The 25,485-nt window shown below is 46.8% G+C and overlaps 1 protein-coding gene across 2 annotated transcripts in view; it reads right to left on the bottom strand.

The window, feature by feature from the left end:
* Positions 1-25,485, bottom strand: part of LOC133265433 (gamma-aminobutyric acid receptor subunit beta-4) — a 72,780-nt gene that overhangs the window by 5,256 nt on the left and 42,039 nt on the right. For both annotated transcript variants that reach the window (XM_061445952.1, XM_061445951.1), the window contains exons 4-7: positions 20,210-20,430; positions 7,802-7,884; positions 3,478-3,615; positions 1,662-1,814 (exon numbers count right to left, since the gene is read on the bottom strand). In XM_061445952.1, coding sequence (XP_061301936.1) covers positions 1,662-1,814; positions 3,478-3,615; positions 7,802-7,884; positions 20,210-20,430 — 595 coding nt within the window. The remainder of the gene's footprint in view (positions 1-1,661; positions 1,815-3,477; positions 3,616-7,801; positions 7,885-20,209; positions 20,431-25,485) is intronic.

Below are 25,485 nucleotides of genomic sequence, written 5' to 3'. Positions count from 1 at the left end.
GGACCTCTGCTTGTCCTGTTTCCTTTTCACCCTCATGGACTCTTTAGTGTCATTCCTGATAAAAGATTAAAGATTTGAAGAACTAATAGTCTTCAGTTCACAGAAGAGTAAACAGAAGTGAGATATATTTTTGCTCACAGAATATATTATTTTGTCTATATTTAGACAGTAGTCTAAATATCCAGAAATCTGGGGCAAAGAAAGGTGGAATAGAATGTTACCCACATCTCCATTAAGAACTGGACAAGTTGCAATGGAGACTTTGGACAAAGAAGAGCTTTTTGATTGAATAAGCAGGCAAACCTGCAGATAAAGCCCAGAGGAGGCTGTGGAGTCTCCTTCTTTGAAGCTTTTTAAGGACAAGTTATATAGAGAGCTGTCAGGAATAGTTCAGGGAGAGCTGTTACAGCTCTGATCTACAATGTTTTTCTTCTGTCTTCTCTTCTGAATCCAGATGTCAGCATAAATTCAACAGCTGTGCATCTCATGTCCATCCTTCTGCTTGTGCTTTCACTGTGCCAGCAATGTCTGCCGTGGTCTCTTTTTTCTTACCTCAGTGATTATACTCTTGTCAATGCAACTTACCTTTTTAATTTACCATGTTGTCGTTTTTCCCTCCCTGCCTCCCTGCTCTGCCTCTCCAAGCAAGCACAGCCAAATCATCTATTTTATATCATTGTATAGAACATCCCTCCTTTGAGTCTTCTCAAGCTCTGTCTTCTCCTAGAGTCAATTTAAGCCCCCAACCTTTTCTGCAGGACCTGGCCTCTACCTGTGCTTGATTGCCTCTCCAAGCTGTTTCCCTCTCACAGATGAAATCCTTCTCCCTCCTTGGCTCTCCTATTTCCTCTGAACTTTCCAACATGTTGCACAGCCCCATTCTCATATGCCAGCCATCCCCCCTTTTTCCTGTTTCTTCTCCAAAATCCTCAACTGCAATCCACCCCCATTTCCCTTCTGTTGCTTAAAAGACTTCATTTATTTCCTCTTTTAGGAAAACATTCCTATTTAGGGGAACATGTGCTTAAGAACTCAGACTTTAACTACTGTGCCACATTTGCCTTGGTTATGAAGGTCTTCAGCTACGAAAAGTGTCTGTATGGGGCTTAAACTATCATGAAAACGTGTAATGCCATTTCCTTTATGGCTTTTTTTCATCTTTTAGCCATTCACTCACCATCTTTCCTACTCTTTGGCCACCCACCCTCAGCATTCATCATCCAACTAACTGATCCTGGCACACCCATTGGCCAAGAGGTGCCCAGATTTCTCTTAAGAAAACAAGTACAAAGCAGAGTGAAGGAACTGGTGGGCTCATGGCATGTCATAGTCTTACATGTACAAGAAGCTACGACCATTTATGCTTTTGTTATAGAGTTTAAACTTGCACCCACGGAAATTCATGGGAGAACTTATACTGATTCACATAATACAGATGGAAGCTTGGGGAGTACTGATACTTCTGAACAGAAAAAGCAGCTTTTCTGGATAAAAATTTGCTTTCAGAAAAAAATGTAATTCTTTTGGGGTGACAAGCTTAACAGTCCTTTGTGGCTTTCTTAGCTGCTACCTCATGAAAAAGGAGTATTTTCTTACAGATGTCCTAGCTGATCTCCCTCAAAAAAGCACCTTCTACAACATATAAAAGAAAAGGTACATACCCAATGCCACTCGTGCAGCAGAAGCATCATAATTGATCCAGAAGGAGACCCAGGACAGGATGGTGATGAGAATAGATGGCATGTAAGTCTGCAGGATGAAGTAACCAATGTTCCTCTTAATCCGGAAACTCAAGGATAAGCGCAGATATGAACCTGTCAATGAGATATTAAAGGGAGATGTTTGAGAGGAGGAAAAGGCTGTATTTATGGTAAGAGCTTAGGTTAGAAATTGAAATTTTATTTGGAAAATGCTGTCAAGAGGCAGGGATAATAAGAAATTTCTTTTTTTTCCTTTAGTTATGCAGACTCATCAGTTTTTAGATGGGGGCTCTTCAGAGTCTGCTCAGATGGCTCAGAATATTAAGAAGAAAGGAAACTCTACATAAAATACATTATTATATCAAACATCACTGGAGAATGTCTGTTCAGTACTGAAAATGCTATAATAGTGTGTGCCAATTTGACACAGGCTTACACAAGAGACTTTAACCCCATATCTAGATGCAGTGAGATGATTTTCTAATGTTTCATGTGCTAACTTTGCCTCCAAACAGCAATGAAGATCTGAATCATATTTTTCCCTAGCTGTTCTAAAAATGGGTTATGGTCAGACTGGGTAAATTCATATGCAAATAGAGTACTGTTAGTTAATCTCTAGGTCTTTCTTAATTCTTTCCAAGTTGTTGCAACTTCTTCCTAATCTTTTTCCAAACCTAATGAGGACACTGATATTTCTACAGTTCTTTCATTGCATCAGGGTCATTCTGACAGGAACAAAGCAGGACCTCTCTTATGGCTGTGAACCAAAGTCCAAGTCATTCCTCCTTCCCCTAGGCAACACAGCAGCCTGAAACATGGGTGTAATCATGGGTTGGCAGTGAAAATAACAAGACAGTCTTTAATGACCAAGGAAGTAGACTAGGAAAAAGAAGGTCATGTTTTCTCAACATTATATGCCATTTGCATAGCTTGAACACAGTATTCCATCAGTCTTTCCATGAAGGTCTTACCTATTTAGACTGCAAATTTATTTTGGAGGAGCACTACCTCTTGTTGCAGGTCTCTAGATCACCAGTGCAATGACACCCTGCTCCCATGATGCCCCCGAGGCGCTATTGTAGCAACATCACCATCTGCCACCACTGCTGATAGACTCAGGCTGTGATTTCATGGCATTTCAAAAATTGTCCTATTTAGCAGGTGTGTGGCATGCTGTTTTGGCAGTGAACTCCGTGCCAGATCAAAGTCAAGACAGCAACCAAAATCCAAACCCTTCCACCTTTCCAACTGGCAGTATGTGAATCGTCCAAGGTATTCTCTCCAGATCTTTTAATTGGCATGCACAGATGGGTTTGCATCCTATCACAGACCACTTGCTTTTCAACTGATATATTCTTATGCTTACTGTTGCACCTACAGTAGCTCTGGGAGCAAGTTGAAAACCACATGATAAGGTAAAGGCTGAGAATCTTCTAAAGAGGTTCTGGTTTGAGCTCGGTTGGTGTTTTGACTGTTCTGACTAAGAAATGAAAACAACTGCAGCAAAAAAAAAATGTTCCCAGAAATGTCTGAAGAGAAGAAAAAAAAAAAAAACCCTAAAAAAAACCCCAAACCAAACCCCCAAAAAACTCAAACCAAAAGAAATTTGATGATTTGTTGAGCACAGAAAATGCCTCTTTTCCAAATGAATGTGACCCTAAGCTGAAGCCTAGATCCTAAGTTAATGCCTCAGCATCTGAAGCAGGGGAACAACCACACTGATGCTGATCAGCAAAAGGTTTGCACATTCCATGGCATCCCTTCAGCAGAGACTTACCGGTGGTAAAGACCACTTCCCTGCTGACCAGCCTCTGTTCGATAATGGTGAACTGGGGCAGCTCTAGCACCTCCATCCCCGTGACAGCAGAATCATTTCCTTGCCAGAAGAAGACAATGTCATCAACCGTGTAACCATCTGCAGAGATGAAGAAGCACAGAGTGAGAACTAAGCTGACAAGCTGGAGCTGGTAACACCCCCATTTTCACTAAGTTATCTGGAAGAGGATCCAAAGGGAGCCCCACACCATCAGATAGCAGGCATAGCTCCTCCCTGCTGACGTACTTTTCTTCTTCAGCTGAGCTTGGCAGTACAGTCCCCAGGGGAAGACAAAAAAAGTAGTCAGAGCTCCCACTTCTGGCTAGAATTCACTAGAAAAAGGTGAGAAGTGGCCAGGCCTTGACTCGCCACTCAATAATCTCCACTGCTGATATGACAGGGACTTGTGCATCGGAAGCCTGTCAAATGCACCAAACACGGCATTTTGGTTTTTAAAACCTGCCTCCTTTTACCAGAAGGGGGAGATCACACAACACATTCCGGTGGGGACAAGGTAAACAGAGCATCTAGGTATTAAACATTCCCAGAGAGAAAAAGATCCACAACAGCAGCTGAAAAGAAAATTGAACATGAGAAAACCTCCTTCTTCTAGGTACCATCAGACAAAATTTGGAGCAGAGTCTCTGAGATCAGGGGTTGCTTTTACCGTGTGCTGGCTGAAAAAGTGCTAATGGAAGAGAGGGAGTCAGGCTGGTAACACATACTCTTCCCATATGTTGCGGGGGGAATGTATGTCTCAACTCAGTCAAGGGCATCTTACCAACCTATACATGCCAGACAGGTGGAAGTGCTGAGGAGCCCAGAGCCACAGTCCCAAGAGAAAGACTCCTGAGATGTTCTAGACTTATAGGGAATGAGGCCCAGAGGATGAAATCAAACAACTCCCTTCCCATCAGTGTGATGTTTACAGCCTTGCCCATTGCCTTTGTGAGCAAGGATTCATCTCCACTTAAGAACTAATGCCGCTTGTGGCAAGCTGGGTTTTGAAGCACTGTGGCTATTGCTTCACAAGGGGTGGCCTCTTAATCTAAGCAAAGTGCAGAGCTGCATAGGAGAACTTCTGTGTGCAAAGAAGCAGTAATATATGTACAGGCTTTGGTATGGCACAGTGCAAGGCTTCCTTTAGAGCATGAACTTCACCTATGCCCATAGACCACATAGATTCACAGCCTGCACTGCAGCATGGCAGCCTTGTCCACAAGCCCTTGCAGCAGAGAGGCAGTTGGCTTGTGATACTTAGCAAGGATAACAGCCACAAGAGAGCTGGCACCAAAACCAGCACCAGTGGGATCTGGGAAATGATGGGTTGTTGAATGTACCATGGAGGAGATATTCTTCTACCCAGCCTTAAGAGCCAAGGGATACCACAGATCAGAGCTGAACCTTTGAGGGTGGTGTAAGAAGTGGAGAAAGAGATAAGAAACCTGGTCTGATCTCATAGCTGACCCTGCTTTGAGCTGCGGTCTGGACTAGAGACACCCGGAGGTCTCTTCCCAAACTGAATTATTTGATGACTGTGTAGCCTCCAAACCCACATCCTGTGCTCTCAGTCATTACTGCACTTATTCATGGGTGCTAAGAAATAATAATGATCTTCCAAATGCCATGCAAGATCTGCTTCTGATGTAAAACAGCCAAGCCAGGGCTCCACCTCCTCATCTCATGGCATGACCCTGTTCCCATGGCAGTGAGTGGTAAAGCACCCACACCTATGAGCCCACAGAGATTTAGGACCCTTAGGTTATCATGTCATCTGCCACAGACATTGGGCTACCTCAGGGTGTTGCACTGCCTCAAGTACCCCAGCTTTGTGCACAGGACCTGGTATTTGCATCATCTGTGAAGGGGAAACTGCAGCATCTCGCCCAGAGCACCAAGACCAAGTGTGGCAAGCAGCAAGAAACAGCCACTCCTCCAGCTGGTTGCTTCCAGCAGATCAAACACTCTCAGTCGAAAACATTGTGTACGATTTTACATTTGAATTCATCTGGCTCAGACTTTCAGACTCTGGTGGTTGTTCCGAATTTGTCGAGGAGGTTACCAAGCCCTTTCCACCCAGCACTCCCCCTCTGCAGAGGTGCGCCCAGCCTGTAAACAAGTCACCTCTCTACCTCCTTTGCAGTAAACAAATCAGATTGAGCTATTGAGGTTTCCCATTGCAAAACATCTGCTCTAGCCCTTGAACCACTTTCCAGCATCTTTTCTCAACCTCTTCTGATTTCTCAACTTCCTTTCTTTATTTTCACACCCAAACATAGACAGAGCCCCTTTCCCCAGATCACCAGCAATGTATTCAGAGGCTAATTGATGCCCTGCTCTGATTCATGGCTCCCTGCTTTATATAACCAAGACTCACTCCAGCCCTTTAGAAGAGCCTTCCTATAGCCCCTCCAGCAGCGATGCTCTGGGGTGCCATCCCTTTATCATTCCCCCAGGTCAATACCCATGGGGGTACAAGTCCCTCAGAGTGGCAGCCTGTGCTCCTGCACCCAGGCACAGACCTTTGCATTTAGCTGCATCCAAATGAATTCTGGATGCATTCAGATCAAGAGGTATTCATAGATGCAGCAAGTAAGCCATGTGGACTGCCATCTTCATCATCCACATATTTAAAAGCAGTGACTTCAAATTTGCTTCCTGATCTGCAATGAAAATGCCAAATTACAGTAATTAATTTTAGGCTATCTCGCAGTTAACCAGCTCTATTCCATTTATTCCATGACCTGCTGGTATGGGGTACCCTTTTCTGTATCTTTTTTTTCTATTATGGCATTACGCAATATGAAATCAAACATGTTTTTCAGGAAGCCATTTTTTAAAGTGATTCGAAAGGGAAAGGTTGCTCAGTCTATAAATAAATGCTTTGCTTTGATTTCTAGCTTTAAAAAGAAAACCAGATTTCCATTTTACTTTTAAAAAGCAAAAGAACTTGCACAAAGACAAGGCATTACAACCTGGAATATCATAAAGTGTTGATATGACATCTTAAAATGTCAGATTAACGGCCTGTTTGCAGCCTGCCTCATCAGGGTTTTTGTTGAATCCTGGCACACAGCTAGGCAGGGGTATGGAGTAAGGACGATTTGTGGGATGAAGGGATAGGATCAACAAGCAGTACCAGCACTGGCTCATCTCCTGCAGGTAAGTGTCCTGAGCTACAGTGGAGAAGGAGACCCCAGCTGTCTGCTGCTGCTTTCCAAATCCAGCACCTCTGTACCATGAAAGGGCTATTTTGGTGGGTTTGGGGTTTTGGGGTTTTAATATATAATATTTGTATGCCAGCATAAAAGGACTGTTATTCCAGAGCTGCGTGGACTTGGAAGGAAACAAAATGGAGCCCTGCAGATTTCGAACGTGCAAGTGTGTAAGAGACAAAAGCTCTGAGGAAGGAAACTATTGAATCTCTTCATCTCAGCATGGATCTTAGAAATATCATAAGGAAACATAGCTTTGACTAACAAATTGGCTTGACATGTCCCATTAAGAACAAAATCACAACGTGGGGAACTGTGGGTAATTCTCTGCCTTCTGTTTTCTTGGTTGTACGGTAAACTATTCTCAAAATGCTAAGGAGTGCCAGAAATGACATGTCATTAGTGCCTCCAGCAGGACCTAATTTACATCCCATTACCCGCCACACCAAGTGCTGTGCATCCCGAGCAACCCGAGCGAGCGGGAGCAGGAAGGGGGCTCCCAGGCACAGGCAGGGCTGGGAGGCGGCACGGCACCTTCCAGCTATGGATGCCGTGGGACCTCTTTTATGAAGAAAGCAATTCTCTGATAATCACTGCTGAAACTGCATCATCATTACAGTGAGATCTGCTGCTCTGGACTGCTCCTGTGGGGATACTGCAGTGCATTTTTATGAGGGAGAGCCGGACCTCCTCCACCAGCACGGTTGGAAGAGATTTTCCATAAGAGCCAAGGGAAGATCCAGGTGCGGGAGGGCTTGGTTCCCATTTCCCAAGCAGAGCAGGGCCAGCCATGAGTGAGGGTAGACTCTCAGGGATTTGTTAGGCTTCCACCCCCCTTCTGAGGGTGAAAGTGATTTTAATGCCCAGCCTGCTGTTAGAGCTCTGTTGTCCTGGGCATTTCACACACAAGGTCCCTTCAGGATGGAGTTTGAATTAGGGACCCTGGTGCTGCTGCAGGAGGGGTAGCCCATAAAACACTTGGGAGGCATCCCAGGAGCAGGATGCTGTGGGTTGGACTGGGTGGCATCAGGTACCCCAGGTGGCAGAGGATGGGCATGAGGCATACGCACAGCTCTCGATCTCCAGTGTGCAGTTCTGCTGGTCCAGGGGGTACCTCCGCAGGTCCATCATGCAAGCGGCTGTGGTCGTGATCCTAAAAGGGGAAGGGAGAAGAAAAAATCAGTTGTGTTTTTCCTTAAAAAATATAAAATAAAAAAAAAAAAAAGAAAAGAAAAAAGAAAATGAGAAAAAGGAGAAATGAAAGGCAGACGTGAAAGTCAGGCAGCATTTGGGGCTGCTGTTTCCCTGGAAACCAGGGAGATCCATGGTGGGAGGTGTGCGGGGCGGGGGGCTGGATGCTGCTCAACCTCAACTGTATGGCATAAACCCTTCGTGACTCACGTCAGCAAGGCAGTATCTCTATTAACAGGGTGGGGAGGGATTTGTGTTCCTCCTCTGTCTCTCCCTTGAGAGAGACAAAGAAACCAGAAGTAGGCAGAGCGGGGAATAAGAGAGGCATGTCAGTTTGTAATAGGGAGACTGCCAATACATGCCCATAAAACCAAACAGGTATTGATTAAATCACCCAGCAGTGACCTATGGAGAAGAATAGCTGACCTCATCACCTTTCCTCCTGATTTGCCCCAATGACCTACCTACAGCCTTCTCCCCTCCACCCATGCCCTCTCCATCACACCCACTTTGGCACTGCCAAATCCAAAAGCCCAGACCCCACAAGTGCAGGAAGAGGACATGAAGCAGGGACAGAGCAAATCCACATCTAACTCACCAGCTTGGCAACGTTAACAGACTGCCCCTGTTTCTCAAATATATTACTGCCCTTACTCCTTAATGCAGTTTTCTTCCTGTGCGATGTATGTGCGCAGAGTACTGAAGATGGGGGAGAGATTGGTGCATTCCCCCCCCTCCTTTTTTTTCAATTAACCATCTGGAAGGCATTAATCAAGCTACACATTTTTTTACTATGTAGGCATAACCAGTGAACTGTTAACAAGAAAGCTTTATCTTCTGAGCCCTGTGGCTTGGGAGAGAGAAAAGGGAGGGGGAAAAAAGGAAAAGCAAGAAAGCGGAGAGGATGAGATGGCGAACCAGCAAAAAAGGGGAGAAAAAAAGAGAAAAAAAACCACCAATGGCATAAAAAAAAGACCAGGAAGAGGGAGAGAATGGATGAAGCTGGACAGAAAATTGGAAAGGGTGGGGTAAAAAGGAGGGGGGACAAGCACCCCCAGTGGGGCAGCATCATCCCATGGATACCAGGGCAGGGGCTGCACAGGGCAGGCGAGCAGCCCCGCAGAGCTGCTGGCTCTTTAAGAAATCTCGTGTGCTAAATTTATCTCTCTGCTGTCTGTGAAGTCTGTTTGTAGGAGATGAAGCCTTGAGGAGAGCCTTTGCCACTGCCTGCTGTGCTATAAATAGACCCGAAGAGACGGAGGGAATTTATATATATCCTCACTGAGTCTAGATACAACATTGCAACTGCCCTCTCTCCGGGCAGGGGGCCCAAGTGAGCTCTTAACCCTTTTATCTGTAATGCGGTTGGGGTGGAGGAGAAATCTCGGAGGGGGGAGAAGGATAACGGGACATGAAGCTCTTAAATATTATCACCATGGCTTTGGGATTGCATGCATCGGTATTACAGCCTCCCAGCTTGGCACCCCTAGGAAGGCTGCTGGAAACACAATACCTCATCCTCATGGACAGGGTAGGTGGGCACAGGAGAGCACAGTGGAGACACAGACCTGAAGCATCCCTGGGGGGAAGCTGCACCTTGCCCAAAGTGGCAGGTGTAGAGTCTGTCCTGGCCAGGCACTGAGACCAAAGAGTCATTCACGGGCATGACTCATCCCCCTTTGCTGCACAAGGCATATACTATATATATATATATATAGTACTGCACCCATGGGAAATAGCAGTTACAAACGCATTTTCCTGTTTTCCGCAAAGTGCAAGATGCAAAAATGACATTTTTCCACTCCATTTGTGCAACCCTGCTGGCTAAAACCTTTCCACAGTGTCCACCCCAAAACTGCAGCCTGGCTGGTTAACTTGGCCCCACAAAGGACATCCAAAGGAAGCCTTTTCTGGTTTGAGAGGGACCCTCTTGCCAGGATTTGCTTATCACCTGCAGTGCTGGTTGGAAATGCAGAGCACGACACAGTGAGCTATGGCTACCACACTCCATGCGCCAAATCCTGCTCACAGTAGCAGCCAGCATAAATCCAGAGCTACTCCAATGATTTTTGCAAGATCACACCAATTTATCTCAGCAGAGATTTACATCAGGGCAGAATTTAGCCCTGCTGGTTCAAAAAGAAGAGAGCCTCAGCACAGGTAGGACAAAAAGGAGATAAACAAGACTAAGAAGGCATCTGTCCTCAAAAGGCACACAATTTCTCTTTTTTTCCCATTAAAGGGCAGGCGTATCTGCACTGTATAGTTCAGCATCCTCCAGAGATACCTCAGTTACCTGCAGGTAATCTGCCCTTATAATGCTCCTTAGGCAGGTGAGAGCTGGGACCATGTAGTTTGAAGGATTTGCTCTGTTTTCAGAGTAGAAGTTGCAGAGCCACACGCCAGGAAACACCCGTCTGGAGCAGGTCAGCTGTGGAGCAGTACCCACAGTGAGGTGGGCCTGGCAAGCCCAGAAACGCCAGCACCACAGGACCACATGGATGTGGGACTCCTGCAACATGACAAGATGTGAGGGGTAGGTGGCCTGGGGCACCAGGCTCAGCTCAGGTCCTGCCTGTGGGATTCCTAAACTCTGATGAACCAGCTCTACTTGGGATAAAGCTAGCGGCATCCCAGAGAGGAAGGGGGTGTTTAATTCTTCAGACTTCAGATGTCAAAAAGCATCCTGGACACCAGCTTCCCTTTGCTGTACCCTGCTTGTGGTCCCCGAGTGACCCACAGCACAGCACCTGCCACTGTTGGTGAAAGGTCCACCTATGGCCCTTGTGACTGACCCAACATTCACTTGCACTTAGGTCAAGAGATTTCTCTATCTCCTTTGGTGGCTGTGACTATGGGCAGGTGGGACTCAAAGGGATGAGGGGTTCCACACATTTCTCACAGCCAGAGGGCAATGGAAGCAAAACTCAGGCTCCTCAGTGACCTTGTGGGGCCACAGGACCAACCTCTGCCTCATGCTTTGATGGGTATAAGTGTATTACCTTGTTACACTTTGAGCTGTTGTGAGATGTGTTTGCTTGGCACATAGAAGACAGCATGGAGAAAACTGGATGGAGAGCTGGATGGTGGGGATTTACACTAGGGAGCTCCTGCGTGTCTCAGCAGGGTTAACAGGCAGTAAAAGTGGAAGGGAAGTAAGAGGTAGAAAAATGAGGAGAGGATCAAAGAGCGATGATGGCATGAGCACTGATGGAGGAGGCAGGAGTGGAAATGAGCGACAGTAGAGCAGATAGTGAGGGACAGGAGGCCACCAGGGTAAGAGAACACAGGAGAGGGATATGTGGAAGCAAGGGGTAAAACAGCCTGGGGGAGGAGAACTGAAGAAGAAGGAGAGGTTAAAAGACAGAAAGCAGAGGAGGAGTGGATACTCACTCTGTGAGAAAGGAGATGAGGAGACAGAGAACAAAGCATCACTCTGTAAACAGCTCTAGACAGAGCACGCTGCCTCCAGAAGACACAACCAAAGTGAAAGGAAGCAGGGAGCGCGGGGGCCGGAGGGAATGCCAGGGAAGGATGCCACCTTCCCCGTGGCGTTAGCAAGAGGCGCTGGCGCCCGGCCAGGCTGCATCTTCTCCCTCCCCCTCCTCCTCTCCAGCTCCTCTACCCACCTCCCTCCCTTTTCAAACTCAGAAATTTGTGTGGTGTGAAATCTCTGCTTTGACGGCGATTCACACAGACACTGCATCCGAGATGATGCGCACGATGCGCACAATGAAGGAGCCCTGCTCCCTCCAGCCGCTGCCCCCAGCCACCACCTCCACCTCCCTCTTCCTCCCACAATCTCTGCCCACCTCATAGACCTCCAGTGCAGCCCCCTCACATGTCACAACCTTTACACCTCCTTCCCCAAGAAAGACATTCATGCCCTTGCCCTCATCCTTTCTCCTAGGTCTGTAGGCAGTCATACTATCAAGCAGCCAAGTCCTCACTGCTCTGCTACTTTGCTGCACAACTGGCAGGTGGACACAGTTTATCTGGGGGACACAGGGCTGTGGAGAAACTGGGGGGGCAAAAAAGGAATGTGTATTCATGAGATGTCAAGCAGCTCTGCCAGACTGTGAGCTGATGGAGATCCCTCTTCTCTGCCAGCACACAGTGGATCCAAACAAAGCCAAAGTAGCATGGATACCTTGCTCTGGAGAGCATCTTCAATCCCAGGAGAGGTTGAGACAAACCATCTCTAGAAAAGCAGCCATGAAGCTCTCTAAGTGCTAGATCTCTATTTGCTACTATGAGGAAAGCTCTGCCCACTTAAAGCTTTTGTTGACAAAGCATTTGCTGGCACAGAAAGGGTAATGAACCTCACCCGGCTGTCCCTCTGCCTGCTCTGCAGCTGAACTCAGCAGCAGCAGAGCACTGTCCCACCACAGCTGCAGCTCAAAAGGGAATGCTCAACTTCCTGCAAATAGAAATACTTCTGTTCTCCACAGATACTTCAATCCTCCGACATGAACACCACCAGCCATTTCATTCCCTCTCTGGCTCTCCACATCACTCTTTACTTATTAATGGCTTCTTCTGTCTTACTTAGAATGATTATATAAATTCACACAGACTGAGCATCATAGAGCTCCAAACTGTCATTAAAACCTGCCATGGTTGAATGTCTTATTTCCACCTCCTCCTTATTCTGTTGCTGGCTGCCTCCAAGGTAACTGCACTTTCAGCTCCTGCCTGAGTCAGATCTCTCTCTAACAACTTCAGCTCTATAGGCCTTCAGCCACCCGTTCATCCTCTAGATCATTTCCAGTGTCTTGGGAGAACCAAATTCACCAGCTACAAGTGTAAGGAGCAAAAAATTACTTCCCCCAGATAGAATCTGATTTCAAACTGAGTGGGTCCAGATTCTTTGAAGAGGACTGGGTGGGTGAGAGGGAAGGACTATTACCTTTGAGGAATTCCTAAAGCAAATGGCCTCCCATTTCCCTCAAGCTCATCCCTGCAAAATAAACTGTACTGTTTGCACCATAACTGCATCTACACCAGTGAACTGACCGCACCTGCAACTGGTTTCTGGAGCCAGTGTCAACTGATAAGGAACAGCCTTTGTCTACACTTAAATTCTTACTCTCCAGAAGAAGCGTCTGGCTGCATGCAAAATACCCATTATGCATGGTTACCAGCCTCTCTGGTGCTCCAACTGGGAAATGCCCAAGAGACTGTTTGTGGACACAGACAAAAACAGGAAACAAATTGACTATGTGGGCCACTGATGTCCAGTGCCCAGGAACGTTCCCTGACACCTTTGGCTTCAAAAGGATGCTGCCTAAAATTCTGTATGGATGAGAATAGGAGGAGTATAGCAGAAATATCCCCACTATTGTTTTCCTAATACAAGGAGAGATAGAGCTAACAGTTCAGACACTTACCTGCAGTTATGGATTAAGTGTCATTGCACAGGGACTAACACAAACACTTCCACAGCAAAAGATAAACATTTTCTTAAGTTGCTGGTTGCAGCTTTTTGGATTTCAGATCTCCCAAGAAGCTGAAGATGCTCCTGTCCCCCCGGGATGCAGACTCCCAAAGCTCACAACAGTTTGTAACAATAAGGCGAAGGGATGGAAGCAGCTCGGGTTTTGCAGGATTTGTGCAGGCTAACCCCATGGGGGAAGTTAGACTTGTAAGGGAATTCTGGTGACTAAGAGCAGAGAGAGAGGCAAAAATTGCTGTTTTGCTGACCAGGGAGAAAAAGAAACCCAGACAAACTGATTATTTTTACTCTGTACATTCTCCAAGTCAGCCATAAAAACATGCTAGCAAATGTCACCTTCTGCCTGGCAGTAAACACAAACTTCGAAGGGCCTCGAGGGATTTATAAACCCGTGGTGAATTCTGCCATTCTTTTAACACTGCCTGATCTTTGCAGACTCCTGGAGGTCATGTTAGAACCAAGAGCAAGGCAAGGATACAGAATATTTTCCCCTTGTGTCTGCTTGCCTAAAACTGACTCCATAAGCCTTGGCACAATCCTGCTAAGGTCACTCTGTTTCCAAAAGCATCTGTGCTTGCATAGGCATCCTTTGACAAATAACAGTGTGTGCTGCACTCAGATGGGCAAGGAAAAAAACCCTCTTCTAAACTAGGGTATCAGTCATTTAAATCACCCATTTTTCAGGCCTGCAAAGTTGCCTCGGCTGCAAGGTTTTGCTTTTCTACCTCTTTATTCTATTCCAGATGTGCTGTGCATCTGGCAAATTGTCAACTGGACTGGGGAACAAGAGGGACCCAAGTGGAATATGTTTTAAGAGAGATTTGTTTGTTACAGTTGTTTCAGGCAAGAGTGGCCTGCACTTCACAGAGCAGGAGGTCTCTTCCTTCAACAGCATCAGGCTGGGATGAAGTTGAATTAATAAAACAGTAACTCATAACATAAATCTGTGGGATTTGGTGAAGAATTGACAAGGCCCAAGGATGGGTTTAGACTGACGGCTGGGATAGGATAAGGAGGAAGACTAAAGAGATGCTGCCAGGGCGAGCCGGCAGTTTCGAGCACACAGGTGATTTGTGAGGAGACAGTGGGAATTAGCTGTTTGTGGATACTCCTTGACCTCAATTTCTCCTAACAAACAAGTCAGACTTATAGGAGATGTAGCACGGGCAGCAATTCCAGCCAGGCCCTGATGATGTTTACCTCTGTTCTTACAGCACTAAGGATGGATAAGCAGCTCTGGCTTGCTGCTTTATCCTGTTTCAGTGAGCTCCAATTTCTTACACAGTTTCTGAAATATTCCTCAGCTTCCTTCCAGTATTTCCAGCTAAGTCCCCCATTCCAGCCCTGGGAATGAAAAATATAGAAAGGGATCTGCCCTTAACCTCAGCTGAAGGGGTGAGTTCCCATTTAAATATTCCCTTCTCAGCCACCTAATGAAGACTTCTCTGACCCCCGTATCTTTGTGGGAGCTGGCCCAAAGCAGAGCAATGTGATGGGAGCCAGGTAAGGCTGCAGGACCAGTTCCAAGGGGCTGGCTGGATGTACACAAGCCAAACTCTTCTCACCCAGGCTGCCAAAGGAGAGATTGCTATTGTCTTTGCCTAACCTGCAGAGGGAGCAGGCAGAGCTACTGGAGACAGGGTAGAGCCTGAATCATCTCTCACATTTCCAGAGAAACCTCTCTCAGGGAGGGAAAAGAAGCAAAAACAGCCAATTTCTTCCCTTCTGGTCTATTTTCTGGGGAAATTAAAATTGCCAAGTGACTTCAGAACATGAAAAACTCCTCAGTCTTAACCCATCAGGCCACCTTCTCTGCAGAAAATCAAGTAACACCTATGGAAAGAGCAAGGACATGGTTGCAAACTGCAGGTGTCAAGTGAGACAGGAGCAGGAGAAACCTTTCTATCAGCTGGAGAAACCAATAATCCTGGACTGGGTCCTAGGGAATACAATACAGACAGGGCTGGGTCATGACCAGGTCAGGCAGGTTGGAGATGGGACATGTGAAGAAGTCTCTGAGATGAGCTCCAGCAGAGCACCAGCCATGGGGCACAAGGTCTGGCCCTTGCTGCAATGTGAGGGCTGATGTCCCCTGGGAGCCGCTACCTTGTGGGGAGCAACTGACTGATGGGAATGTACCCCATGAAAAGCAGAAATGAAGCAGATACACCCAGCTTCCCTCAGTCTGAAACAGCAAGTTTTGAGCTATTTGAAGGATGCCAGGTTCTCTCCCCTTTAAGTACTGAACAGGTATTTACACTTACGAGGACAGCTGGGGTCTGCTTCCCTAAGACAGCACGCACTGGGCTCAGAGCCCTGATACGCTTCTGCACCTTTGTATGCATCCGAACTGCCTCATCTCTACAACACACCTCACTGCAGTGACAATCATGGACAGGAACTAAAATATCACAACACATGCACATGCTCCCCACCACCACCTTCGCAGGAGGAGATCCCTCATTCTCCCTGCACAAGATTTAGTCTCCGTCATCAAATTCCTCTGCAGATTTTCAGTTGCTCAGTTTACATTGCCTGGGCTCCTCGCCAGCCAGGCATTGCATCTCACTTGCTGTCCACCCAGCTTTGTGCCTGCTTCCCAGCATCCCACTCCCCCTGTGAGCTCAGGGATGCAGTCTGGGCTCCTCAAAGCACCTGTTTTGCTGGAATCTGGTTTTATCCCTTCATCATTTCAGTATGAAACCAAATAGCCCCAAGATTTCCCTGAAGCATCTTCTAAAGCTGGTTTCAAATATGATTTCAAATTTCTGCATGAGAATTTCAGCATTGTTACAGTTGTTTCTATTTTTAGCTCTATAGCAAAATACTGATGACATCAGCATTTGATAAGTGTCAGCTTCTTTCAGTACCAAATGGATGCTACACGGTCTAGAAAAGGAAATGAAAGTCTCAGATTGGGATGCATAGCTTGTATGTGTGACAATGTAAAGCTTATTGAATACTGTGGCAGGAGAGGACCAGTCTCTGGAGGTCCAGGGAAAGCCTGTGTGTTACTCAGATGTTGCTTATGGTAGTAAAGCAGTTTGAAATAGCGAGGAAAATATTGACAGAGGTGAAAAATTCTCTAAATAAAATTAGGAGTGAAGCATCAGCAGTCTCTGAAATGCTTTTTCTTAAAAGAAAAATTTCACCCTAATATTTTTTTTTTTTTTAAATTTGATGAAACCAATGCAATTTCTGGCAAAAAAACCATTGGAGGAAAGATACATGGAATTCAGCCAATGCTACCCAGCTCTTCTTCACTATTTCATCCACCTCCCTCCACCACCCATAGCTGATTGATTTGTCTTTGTGGGTAGCTCCTGTAAGCCTCCCTTCACGCTGCAGACTTTTCACATCATTTTAACACTTTCCTGCTGTATGCCACACCTGACCAGCTCTCCTCCTATGCTTCACAGACACTTCTAACTCCTGCAAGGTGTTTGGGGGCCAGGTGAGCTCATGCCACCCTAAAACCTCTATCACCTCTGCCAGTCTGCATCGTCCCATCCCTCTTGGTGTTTGCAGAGGCAGGAATGCCCTTTGGGCTGGATCTGGGCTCCAGGCCCCTGTTTGGGCTTTTGGGATGTATGCCATCTGCTAACTCATTGGGGAAAGCGGTAGGGAACTCCAGTCCTGACTGCAGCCCCGCAGCAGCCCAGCATCACCACCCCAGCACAGCTCACTGCTGTTTATGCATTCCTTTTGTTGAAGACCTGGCAACCAGCTTTTAATCCAATCCCAGTGGGAATTAATTTTGGAGTAAGCTCTTGTATTGCACGCTTTCCTAAGATGTAGCTATATTACATCTGCTGCACTGCCTTCATCCATTGATTTGCTAATTCTACCAAAAACAAGCGTATGCTTTCCTGACACACAGCTTTCACAATGGAGCGGACTAGAGGAATAAAGGGCTTTATTTACTCATGCAAACAAGTTATCTGAAGCCTGATCTCATTGTCGCTAAAGTCAGAAGCAAAATACCCATTGACTCCCGTGAGAGCTAACTTGGACCTTGGGGTCTGATCCAGAGCTTGAGCCTGATCCTGAACACTTGCTGAAGGCAGGGGCCTGCCAGGGTGTCATTCTCGCTGGTCTCTGACATCAGAGGCTGCTGGAAAGAAAAATGACTGTTGTACCACAAATAGCACGATTGAGTCACTTTGCTACAGGATCAGCTCAAAGGAGGGGGAAGTGACTGGCAAGAAGATATCAGGAGAAGGAGCAGGGCTGTGCTATCTCCTTCAGAGAAAAACAAACAGGCGAACAAAGGAAAAGGAACAGAAATTGCCCCCTTTGGCCTTCTTCCATCAGAGCAACTCCATTTTATGAATCCTCCTGAAAAACACAGGAAAAGACAAGAATAGGCTTCAAAATACAGGAAGGACCTGCACTTTTATTCCTGTTTGCAAGACAAGCGTGGGTGTCTTTTTGCAAAGATTAAGGGAAAGGTGAATATTTAATGACTACTTTCATACTTGCTCACACCTGCCATGCATGTGGCTGTATTTTTGAATAGGATCACAGTTATTTGCACCTGCAAAACTGGACCTAATATTTCTGTTGTCAGCGAAGTCACAGATGCATGAATCAGTACAGAAAGCAGCCCTAGAGAAATCATTGTTGATACCACTATGAATAAAGCTAAGAGGGACTTCAAGCATTCAGGCACCCCCCCCCCAAACCTCAGTGCTTTCAGAACAGTTAAATCCAGCCACCCCAACCTGAAGTACAGCTGAGGAAGAGGAGCTGCAGTTGCTCAGTGCTTTGTCTTTGCAATTGCTGTTTTCTCCAGGGGCAAGAGAGCAGCTTCCAGGAAAACCAGCCAAAAGTTAAAACAACACAGGCAGCCCTTACAATGGCCCTGGAAATAACAGGGGCAAACAGCTGTCATGCTCTTTCTTTTGGCCTGGATGCAGTTTTCCTCATCTGACCCGTTAACACAGGTCATGAGGGAGAGCTGAGCTCTGTTCCTCACACTTCTGGGCCCCATGGGAAGGGAAAGGACTTGCATAGTGTCCCAGCCCAAGAGCAAACCCTCCAAGGACTTCCATTGCCTGCTACCTGTGCTGCAGGGCTCATAGTGTTCATTATCGGAGCTGACTAAATGGCAGCTGATAAAAATACACTGGCATTTCTTCTTCTTTTGCTGGGCAGGTGTGTGCAAAGATTTCCCACCAGCATGGGGGAGGCAGCTTTGCACTCAGGTGGGCTGGCTCAGCAGCAGAGAGAAGCCCGAGTTTAACAGCATTCTTTACCTCCTCCTTCCCAACAGGCTGAATTTATGGTCCTACCTACCCCAGCTGGCAGCATCTTCTTGCTTAGCTTTGTCTCTTGTTTTAACACAGTGAGGGAATTTGGGGCAGTTAGCTGTGGGAAGGCTGCTGGTGGGTCAGTAAAGCTGGCTCAGGGTTCCATGGTAGTATCAGCTGAGCAATGTGCCTGGCCCAAGGCAAAGAGATGGATGTACCTGTCCCAGAAGGGGAGAGGCAGAACTGGGACAGAGTCAGCAAGTGAGGCTTGTTGCACCTTTTGCTGTCTGTGGGGCTGGAGCAAGAGGCATCCACTAATTAGAAGGGAAAAAAATAGTACATACATCACCCCACATATTGCAGCCTGTCCCTCAGCACCAGCAGTGACTGCTGCTCTTTGGCTTCCCAGGGCTCTGCCATAGGGAAAGCACAGGGTGCAGTCACCTCGCTGCCCTGGCAGGATGATGCCCTGAGCAGCCTCCTACTTTGCTATGCCTACACCCATTCCTACCCTCCCCGAAACATCCCTGCTACTTAAAGAGAGGAAAAAAATCATAACAAGTCAGACTTTGCCACAAAACACGAAGCAGCAGAGGAGCTGATACTGTAAATGGGAAGGGTGGGTGTACCCTCTCTTTGAAGGAGAAAGGTCTTTCCTCCCCCTTTGCTGCACTGGGATGTGAGCCCAGAGCTATCGCTATCATTTGTGAATGTGGAGACAGGTCTAAAAAGCTAGCTGTGAATTCTGGTAGTCAAAAAGGAAAAAAAAAACCCCACAAAACAGAGAGGAGAAATGCTCAAAACAGACAAATACAGGGCTGAGAAAAGCATTGCCTAGATTTCAGCTACAGCATCCAAACCCAGTGCTCTTACCTATAGGTGCAAGCTCCCCTTTTAGCCCTCTGTCTCCTCCATTTAACTTTCTTACCTACCCTGGCATCTCCCCATATCCAGATAATGCCAAGCGTTGCCACCTCCATTGCACACAAGCACAGCACTTTCAAAGGCTGTGGACTTGCCTACGTTAATTCATTCCAAACACTACAAAAAGCCTCATCACTGAGTACCATTTCCCTACTAGATATCAACTTTCAAGCCCTGATCTTCAGAATTACACCGATAAAGAGACATTCTTCTTTAACTGTATAAAAACATTTCTCCTATCTCATGCTCAAAAAAGACTAAAGTGGTTTAACTCAAATGCTACAGAAATTCAGTTTTAAGTATGAATGTAACACAGTCTCATCTCAATAGGCCAAACTTACAGAAAGTCATAAGCAACTGAAAATGAATGTTTCAAATGGAAGCATTATGCAACATGAATGACAGTGACCTCAAATGCTCAGAGCAAACTATTCCTATCTCCAAGATTTGTCTATAAGAGTACAGGAAACATTGGAGACCTGAAGGAAACAACCATGTCCAACCTGCAGAAAGGACAGATACTTAAAACTGTGCAACACTCGAGTATCTTGTGGTCTTTTGGGTCCTTGCCTTACCAGAACATCTCTGGAAGTGGGAGAAGTTTAGACGAGATGTCATTCTTGACCGCAGCCAACAAAGACTCCCCTTAGACTTACCTCAGGCCATACAGGACAGTCCCATCAGGATGCAGCCGAATCATGCGGTTCTTCACTGTCACCCCGTGCAGAAAGGACTTCTTGTCATTCAGGAAATAGGTGTCAGGCAGCCACAACTGGTCAGCCACCCGGTTGTCCAGGGTCAGATTGAGAGGAAGGTCATTATACGCCAGGCGTTTGTCTCGCCAGCTCTGCTGGAAGTACATGGTGATGGTGTAGTCCTAGGAAAGAAACATGGAAGCGTCAGCCTGGCTCCAGGGCAGGGACGTAACTCTGTCCCTTTGCTATTGCCACTGCCCAGAGCTTTCGTGGGTCTCCAAATTCCTGGGCACCCAAACGTTTGTGCCCACACCTCCAGTGGTGGGGTCTGCGCTTTGTTCTGGGGAAACGGAAACAAGACTGAGCTTTGTAGGGGATGAAAAGACATTACATGACTCTGATTAAGCAAAACTGCATCCCACTTTGTTGTGCCAGTCTGCGTAGAGTTTGTCTGCAAAGGTACTAGTAGTTCTGACTACAGTAGCACTAAAGGATGTCAACCAACAGTGGGCTACACTGCACTTAAGACTTCAAGGATTGATCTCCCATTTAGTCACATAAAGGTGTCTGGACACAATGCAGTCACGCTCAGCCACTGCTTCTTACCACACAGTTGGTAAAAGCCAGTTTTAGTTTGAGCAGAAATTCTGGAGATTCCAAAGGGCACATAGAGAATCTCACCTCGAGGCCAAGGTTTCAAAGTCAACCCAGGCCAGCCGTGACCAGCTATTAGCACTTGCCTTGTTATATGAGCTAAGTTGGGAGCTCATTGCGATTCTCAGGAAGGGACATATGTGAAGGAAATCTGTCACCAGTGGAGCATGATCCACCAGTAAAGGGGCAGTTTCCTGACTATCCCCAGCTAGAACAATGCCATACATATCTTCTGCTCCTCTCCTGCTCAGTTGACACTGCTGCTAAGACAAGAATTTTATAGAAGGCAGGGAGAGCTGGTAGAGAGGGGCTCTAGTTCTGCAGAAACCATACTAACTGCTGGATGGTAACAGGATCAGCTTGTTCAGAGGCTGTGGCACCAAAGTAAAAGAGCAATTGTTTCTTCTCAGGTAAAACGAGTAGTACAGGAAGGGGTCTCGTACCCACCAATGACGGAAAACATTCTCACAGCAGGTTTTAAACAGGTTCTGAGCCAAGATTTTTGGGAGTAAAACAACTGACATTAAAATAACAAGATGCTGTTAAAGAAGTGGGCAAAAGTCTTGCTGACAGTGGCCTTACAGAAGTCAGTGATTTTTCAGAAGCCCTTAAATAAAAAGCATTTTTGCAAACACATGCAATGATCTACAATGGGGGGGCAGAGACACATTTTCTTTTCCCAAGCAGATACCTACAGTGCCACAGGAATCCTTTTGACCGCACAGATTTGCACAATGGGCATTTCTGGTCTGCAAATTCCAGCTCTGTGTGAGGGGCTGGTGAGGACCTTGCTCATGTGGTAACATCTGGGCTGAGTACAGAGGTATCCTGCTGGCCTGTTTCCTCCTATTGACTTCCTTGAAGCCAGGTTTGATTAACACATCTGAAAACAAGCTCAAATAATCCCACACTATGGGTATGCCAGATTTTGGGCATCTAAACATGATTCAGAAATCTAGAACCATATGCATATCCAAAAGGTCACAGAACAAAATCTGCGGTGTAAACTAGATACAAAAGCTATATCTGTCACTTTCTGTGTCATATTGGAAAGAACAAAAAACACAGTGACAGCTTTCTGGCCAAGAAGCGGTTTTGCTTTGCTTTGTAAGGGACTGTTAATCTCCTGCCTCAGAAGCCTCACAGTCCATCTCTCAGGGGCACAAACATACTCATTTCGGTTAAGACCTTGCAAAGGAACATGCTTTTCCTGGTTCCCCTCCCAGGTGTTTGGACCTGCATTGCAGTGAGAGGACAGAGGAGAATGCCTGAGTTCCTGGAGCCTCTTACCCTCATTGGTAACAAGCCTGTGGGAAGAGGCACCATTTCCATCCTCCCCCTTGAGGACTCCACCCGCACATCTTGGCAAGCTGCTTCACTGACCTGCATTTCCCTAACGCTTGACAGAGCCCTGCAACACCTCACCCCTCAGCAGGCCACCCTGCTGTCACTGCAGGCTCCTGCCAGCCTTCAAGCAGCAGCAAAGAAGAGGTGGCAGTGATTCTCCAGAAGACAAAAGGGACAAGGTGCTTACCAAGTGATGGGAACAAACTCAGAACGGTGCAGGAATAAAAGCCTACACCCTAACCATAAAGCTGATGGTGTTCTTCAGGTGCAGAGAGGTTTCTGGGGAAGAACCTCCAGCCCAGCCCAGCCCCGAGTTGAGCAACGTTCTCCAATCTTCCTGGACTTCTTGGCACAATAGATTTCTTTGGGCAGCATCATGGATGTCTGGAGCAATTCATAATAATGGTTCATGTAGTGCCTGAGGTTTCTCTCAGCCCCTCTCTTTCTGCTGGTTTGTGTGCTCCACTTCACATTCTCTTGCTCTCCCTATCCCATCACACTGCTGAACAGTGGGCAGGATTTCTGGGCGGAAGGAAAAGAACAGGACAAGTGTCCATCCCACAGAGGTGTTTCCAGAGGACTGTAAAATGCTCAGGCAGGGCCAAGGTATGGCCAAGGCCAGTTACTGCTGTGACAAGGATGGGAGAGCTTTACAGAGAGCTCCCTGCCAGGTACACCTACTGCACCAGGACCCACACTGGAGGGAGCATGAATGTTCCAGGTTACCCCGTGTAACCTCCTGCTTCATCAGGTGGCTACTATAGAAGCAGGGGCAAGCCTTGTAGAAGGGAGATACATTGCAACATTACACTGCATAAACCTTTGGGGATTGTTCAGTGTGAACTGGGATTTCTGCTTCTGAAAACCAAAGACTGGAGAAAAGGAATAGGGGCTTCTGAAGGGTGGACATGAGCAGAAGTTCTGTGCTTCTATCTTCTACCTGGTCCTCCATTTTCCACCCCCAGGAAAAGCAAGCTTTCCAAAGATAACTGCAAACTTTCTCTGGCTAGGTTTTGTAGCTTAACTGGTCATGTCAGCCTGTACCTACCCTGACCAGCATCCCACTGCAGGAAGCTCAAATGCTGTAGACAACAGCACTGGCAAGAGGAAAGCTTGTTTTGAGACCCAGATGAGCTGTGCTAAGACTCACTGACTTACAAATCACATGCCCCTTATGCTAAGAGAGCTTGTGCGCTTCAAAAAAAAGCTGTTCCTCTCCCCTCCATCTCCACTAGCCCTTGGTTTGTCCCAGAAGTCTGGTACCCAGTAGCTCACAAGCTGCACAGCTCCAGCGCTGTTTCCATCCCCTTTACTTACCACAGCACTGCTGCGCTGCCCTCCCTGCCCTGCAAGATCCCCTGTCCCTGTTACATGTGAGACCACTCTACAGCTCCCCTCCAGCCCCCCACACAGCCAAGACAGTTCCTGATGCTGCTGGAAAGCTTCTCAGCATGGCCATCCCTGTGGGACCCCACTTCTCATGCTTCCATTCAGCCTGCTCTGCTGAGCAGCTCCTTGCGAGCTATCAGTCCCACCTCATTTACCTCCCCTGTGCCCAGGTTTTCCAAAGGCTTTGCTCTTTCTCTCTCCTCCTTCTTGCTGTATGATGCACACAAACAGAGGTGAGAGCAACACGTGGAGCCAGCGCATGCTCATGTTGTAGAGGTGCCTCCATGTAAGGAGGGAGGACAGGTCACCTAGAGGCACACAAAAGCCCCTGGGAAGGAAGAGGAGCTTAGCTGGTGGCCTCACATGCTGAAATGACAGCTACTGAGGACAGGGCTGCTAGCATCCATCTCCAGACAAGAGGAGGAGACTGATAATCACAGCCTTTTCTGAAACTCAGCAGAGACCCCAAACCAAAGATGATGTAGTGATGAACAGTGAAAGGCTGAAACGTTACAAGAGGGCATGGATGAAGGGAGGTATTTCCTGCAGGACCCCAGAGGCAACAAATTCACTGAAGCATGCACAGGGATTCCCCAGTTTCTCAGAGGACAGGAGAGATAAGTCTAAGGGAACAACAGCAGCTGAGGCACAGCAAGAAGGGAGATAAGTTGGCCCATTTTCAGTATAGCATCATATGTCCCTTTCTGCTCACCACAGTGAAAGGGTCCAAAATTAAGGATCCCCCTTCTTCAGAAAGAGCTGCCCTTCTCCTGCACAGTTGTGTGTCAGCATGCAGAGCAAACATGGTATATGTCCCAAGGGGTTTTCTTACAAGCATGCTTGCACTCATTTGGAGACACAGTGGTACTGTGTCAGACCAAAAAGTCGTTCTACATTTGTAGCCTGTCTTCAGGAACAGTGAATAGAATAGCAGGGAGGAATATAAGCAAAAGAGAATCTGTTGTGATCCTTAGCTCTCCAGCTACTTGAAGCTTAAGGATCTCCTGAGCCAGAGCTGGCAGCTTCTGAATTGAAGCTACTCAGTTTCTCTTCTGAGAGCTTGTTTTATCTCTCAGAATATTGAGCCTTTGGTATCTGCAATCTTGTGACTATGGAAAGTGAGTTCCACTGTTTAGCTTGTCACTGGGGGAGAACTGCTGAATGGGTTAAACACAGGACAGAGCCGTATGATGACAGTGTCTGACATCCTGCAATGGACATTGTACAAGGCAAAGTAATGAAAATAACTTTCCACAAGGCCTGTGGTATTAGCTGAACAAAAGCATGGAGACAGGAACATAACAGTGTTTTGGGAGGTCTAAGCATTAATGTGGAAAACACAGTCAAAGTCATAAACGGAAGTGACTAACAGGAAGGAATAGCCTAAGGAAGCAGAACCTCCTGCTGCAAGGCAGGAGCTCCATCTCCCAGAAAGACACCAGGAGCATCCCCCCGGGCAGGCTGCTTCATAAACCCTCAGCACATCTCCTAGGAGATGCAGATCACTGGCAGGTTGGCTCACATCATTTTCAGTTGTGCTGTGACCTACAGAGTCCCTATTACTAGGCTTGTCTAGAGGCAGAAGTGCACATGCTCATTGGGGCTACACTAGATTCAGAAGTCAGGATTAGAAATGGGAGGAATAACGTATGTGAAAGGGTCAGATCTTTGCTCAAAATACAGTATTTCTGTCAACCTGGGTGTTGCCTGTGCCAAGTCCATTTTGTGGGTGGCAAATGACTCTGATACCTTTTGGAGGCTTTGAAAGTAAAGTTGACAGTTTCGGGCTGCCAGTGGAGGTTGTGTTTCAGCAAGCACTTGTAAGGTACTGGAAGCAATAACTCTTC

The sequence above is a fragment of the Pezoporus flaviventris genome, unplaced genomic scaffold (genome assembly GCF_033815535.1).
Source record: "Pezoporus flaviventris isolate CSIRO_AGI_PZ_B2104156 unplaced genomic scaffold, CSIRO_AGI_Pfla_v1 ptg000005l, whole genome shotgun sequence".
NCBI lineage: Eukaryota > Metazoa > Chordata > Aves > Psittaciformes > Psittacidae > Pezoporus > Pezoporus flaviventris.
This window is presented reverse-complemented; position numbering and strand designations above follow the sequence as displayed.